This window comes from Lactuca virosa, chromosome 5 (genome assembly GCF_052849685.1).
Source record: "Lactuca virosa cultivar CGN04683 chromosome 5, Lactuca_virosa_CGN04683_v6, whole genome shotgun sequence".
Lineage (NCBI taxonomy): Eukaryota > Viridiplantae > Streptophyta > Magnoliopsida > Asterales > Asteraceae > Lactuca > Lactuca virosa.
In genome coordinates, this window is record NC_136430.1 from 434,875,396 (window position 1) to 434,880,535 (window position 5,140).

At 32.8% G+C, this 5,140-nt stretch overlaps 1 protein-coding gene across 1 annotated transcript; it reads left to right on the forward strand.

Moving 5' to 3' along the window:
- The first annotated feature begins 4,681 nt into the window (after window positions 1-4,681).
- LOC145114189 (uncharacterized) lies at window positions 4,682-5,140 on the forward strand. Its single transcript, XM_079050183.1, has one exon. It carries the CDS (start codon window positions 4,682-4,684, stop codon window positions 5,138-5,140), a length of 459 nt encoding a protein of 152 aa, XP_078906309.1.

Here is a 5,140-nt window from a genome sequence, read left to right on the forward strand (position 1 = left end):
TAATCATCATAGAACTTTTGTAGCTCAGGATTCATAGTAGCCACCATGATGCATGCCACTTTGGTTGCATCATTTTAGTGCTTCCTATACTCAACTAGTTCTTCAGCAGTAGCTTTGGCTTCATCGATCTCGAGAAGTTCTTTTTCAAGCACATACTCCTTGTCCTCGAAACGGAGATCCGTATTGATGTTTCACATCCAATCATTATAATTGGTGCCATCAAAAGTAACCCTCGAGAAGACGTTCAAGAGTGAGAAGTTGTAGGAGGTGTTGTTGTTAGAGGAGGAACCAGAAGCATCGTTGGGAGTTGACATCTGAAAAAGAAGAAGGACAAGTTTTAGGTTAGATAGAAGTAATCCTTAATATAACACCCAAATGAAATATTAAGGCTAGGATCCAACTAGATATTTCACAACTTAGAAAACAGATGTTGTAATCTAATTGTGAAATAAATAAAGGTAGGTAAATAACGATTTATCAATTTCACCACGAAAATGGAATTTTAAACGAATTAGGTTTTAAAAGAAATTCCTAGATCTTTTGAGATTCATTAAACGATTCAATGGCATGTTTAATCTCGATTATGCTCTTCCATTTGCGACTGGGATAATGAGGATCACAAACAAGATGTGAATAACCATGCAAATTAGCTTGGTACTCTCGATGTCATTTATCATCTAATCAATGTGCCGGTTAGCCACACACGCTCCATTAATCAATGATAATTTACGAGACACCCATTTCTACCCTTTATTAGTCCATATTAATGTGTCGGCTAACCACACATGCTCCACTAAAGACTTATATAAAGTGCAATATGCAATTTCATGGATTAGCATCAAATTCATATTTTTCCTAAAGTAACTAAGATTAGGAATTTAATAAAATATTTTAGTTACTTTATAATTTCATTATACTTATTAATGAGAATTATTTGTCCTATCAAACCTATTCGGCTAACGACCCTCCACCAATCAAGGGAGCGGTGGGTAAGAGTGGATACCCAATGGTGGTCATTTTATAGGCCGCTTCCTTAAATTCCTCTTATAGATCGGCTTCGTGAATGAGGCGTAGTAGCGGTTCGACTGACTTGTCTTATATACATAGTAAATATTAAACATTTAATTTTGCATATAGTATAAGGTGTATTTTAAACTTTTACAAAATACTAGGGTTTTATAATCTTTTAAATTTCGAAACTAAAACAATTTAATTTAAATTTAAAAGAAATTGATATAATAATTATCTATTAATTAAACATTTAATTAATTTATTAAGCCAACTGAGGATTATCCAATTAAATTAATCAAAATAATTTAACCTAATCCTCTCCCCTAATTTTCAAAAACATCGGAGGGATATTCAAAATTGATAATTATCCAAATAATCGCATAAAGAGATAATTACAAAAAATAAGAAAACCCTATCATGAAACTCTAATTTTCGAAAATTACAAATATTGGGGAGGAAGGCAAGGATTTCAATCGTTTCCATATTTTCAAAAATCTAGAGGGTTAGGAAACCCTAATTTTTGAAACTTGTAGGACAATGGAAAGGGTAAAAACCCTTTTCCAAAATTTTCGAAATCTAGGGTTAAGAAACCTTAATTTGCGAAAAACCTAAGTCCAAAGGGTTTATTTGCCATAAACCCTAATTGATCAAAGTCAACCAATTACAATCAAATTCAATAGAAAACAAGCCAAGACTCTAATACCACTGATGGGTTTTGAGCGTAACAAACAATCCCTATGTGTGCATGCAATCCTAATTGCTTTGGATCTATGTTTTCTCTAATTAAACATACAAGTATTGAACATCAAAAGGAAAAACCTAAGAGGCATATGCTATTTTCAAAATTCATAGAACTAGGGTTAGAATACATACCTTAATTGTTATATTGTAATAACAATGAATTCCTTGAAGATCTTGAACTTTGAGAGCAAGTGTCACAAATGTCACACCTCTAGTAGATCACACCCAAAACTTAGCAAGAGGATGAAAGAGGAGAGAGAGGGGAGAAGCTCTTAGAAATTCGGTTATCCTTCTATGGATGTGGTAGTCGAAATTGTGAAGGGGTGAAGCCCTTTATATAGTGAGGTAGCTTAGAGCCAAAGTTAGGGTTTTAGGAAGAAACCCTAATTCCCTTAGCTTAAGGACTAAGCAGCCAAAAAACTCCCATCCAATAGGCCTTGGACGAAAATTCTAGGGTCTTCCTAGAATTTTTCGTCCAACCCTTCTAGGAGGTTCTAGAGCCCAATTCCTTAACTATCAATAAATTTTCAAACAGCCCCTGCACTTTTAATTAATACAATTAATCCCAAAACTAATTCTAATTAATTTATGATTAACTATTAATTAAATAATATGATTTCTAATTAATATATTATTTTCATAATACATTAATAAATCATTTATTTCAGTTTATTATTCAAAATAATAAATTCAACTTATCTCCAAAAGTCATCATGTCTAGTTGTTAGTTATGAGGGCAACCTAAAAGGATTGTGCTACTATCAATTCAAGTATATATCAATTATAGTTATGGGCTTAGACACCTAACCAACAGTCTCCCATTTGGATAAGTCTAATAACTATAGCTTCCAATATAACTTCAAAAGCTGATCAACAAATTGTAGCTCTCAAAGCCGCTGTTGAACTCTGACCTAGTCAGTTATGTGTCCTAAGATAAATGATCATATAATCATCCGTTCTGCAAGATATCATGTGGACAAACGACATGGAACAAAATCAATCTCATTGTCCAATACTTTGTTTTCCGATTTCCGATTTGTAATGACAAAGAACTACTAATTGAACACATCAATTTAGTCCTGGTCGGGCCCGACACTATAAGTCAACACCAAATCATCGAGGGGCCCAAGATATCGCTTTTTCCGTTAGGGCAAAAGGAACAGATAAATCTTGACTTATATGCTTGTGATATTTACTTATCAAATCACACACAACAATACGTTTTATAACATCAAGTTACTGATGCGTTCACGTATCATCAATGCACAACCAAAGCAACCAGGCAAACGAGGTCGTGGTGGCCAAAAGCACCAACAACCTCAAACAAATCATTAATAACTGTCCCATGTAGGATGCCGTGAGCAAAACCTAAAGAAATCGATCATAAAAATTGAATGTGTACAAAAACAATAAAAACTTATTTTGCAACAAAAAACATTAAGGGTTGAATGTGTACAAACTGATAAATATATTATCTTATTAAGTCATTTTTCCAGATTTACCTGGAGTTGCCGTTTATAAAAACTTAATGTGTAAAAAAAAAAGTGTTAAATAGTCAGTGGGAAAAAAAAATCGGTGACTATTTAAAAAAAGTAAAAACTACATTAAGTTATTTTTTTCTATTAATAAACATATACTAAATATTTAAATGAAAAAAAAAACATAGATCTCATTATTTAATTGAGGCTTCCACCTTGGAGGCTTGGACTGGGGATGAAGACAGAGTCGCACACTATATTAAATTGGTTATTTTTGTCGCTTACTACCTTAGATTATTGACACCTCGTGCATTTTGTCATCAGAATAATATATATGGGCCCAACCGCCCAAGTTTATATTATTATACATATAATACATATTAGTATTAACATATCAATTAGTATTAGACTATTAGAGTTAACATCAAATAATATCTTCTTTGAGATTTACATATATGAGTAAATCCTGATTAAAAAGTTTACCTTAAAAATAGACTTTAAAAGATTTACACATTTTATGACTAAAGAAAAAGCCAAATAGCAATAAATGAATTCCCTAGAAACATTTTTACTGCCCATTATATAACCAATTATAAACTAATCATGTTTTTAAATGTTTATTTTGAATTTACGTTTTATTAAAAAATTAACATTAATTCTTTATATTCATTATCTCTACGTAAAACTTGTCCTAAACATATGATAATTTTTTAGTATTAGTTTGATATCTAAAAGAAATAATACTCCATCTAATTATCTATCTTTAAACGCGTTCTAATCAAAATTACCCATCTATTCTCAAATGATTAAAACTATTATTATTCTAGAAAAACTCATAATTAAGCGATCGTGGCAATGATCGGTATCTAAAACGCACACAAATTGATATTGAAGTTTCCTCGTTATTTACAATAACATGATTAAGTACTTAAACATTTAATAACCCACTTCGAATATAACTTTTTTTAGAATGGCGAGAATATAATAGTCGGTCAAAATGTTGTAAAACTTTATTATGTACATTTTGTTTTTATCCTTTGTTATTGAAGGATAGATTTAAACAAAATATAAAGACAGATAAGATGTCCACTTATAATGCATGTAATAAAATGTTATTGCAAATAATTGTGTTGCTCTATAAAGTATATGAGAATGATTAGAAGTGAAACTTAAATTCATTTTAAATAGTTGGGTATTGGGGTATAGATTAGAAGTGAAACTTAAATCTAATGGCAAAAATGTAAAATCCAAGAAATTTGCAAAAGTAGGGCTGGGACATTATTGTGATTTCACTCCACGTTCAGGCTCTAATATTCTAACACTCCATCTCCACGCCCACAGGCTACTATTATTAGTACGGTGTCCTTCCTTCTTCTTCTGTATATAAACACTCCGCCATAATCAATCACCCCAGAATATCTCTCTACAGATTTCAAAACTTCTACATCGCCATGGGAAACAGTCTAAGGTGTTGCTTATCATGTTTAATTCCTTGTGGAGCTCTGGATTTGATCAGAATTGTTCATTTAAATGGTTACATTGAAGAAATTACACGCCCTATCACCGCCGGCGAGTTTCTCAGCAATCACCCTAATTACGTTCTGAGTAAACCGTCGTCACAGGGCGTAGCCCGCCGGATTCTTATATTATCGAGTAGTTCCGAGCTGAAGAGAGGTTGTATTTACTTTCTGATTCCTTCTTCTTCGGTTCCTGAAAATAAGAGGAAACCTCAGCGGAAGAATTGTGAGAAGGCGGCGATTGGTGATGCCGTGTCTGTCTCCGTTTCTATTGATTTGAAATTATCTGGTAGTGTTGTGGCGGAGAAGAAGGCAGGGAGGCGGAGAGTTCGTCGGAGTGTTGACGGTGGAGATTGGCGGCCTCATCTTGACAGCATCTTTGAAGAACAATAA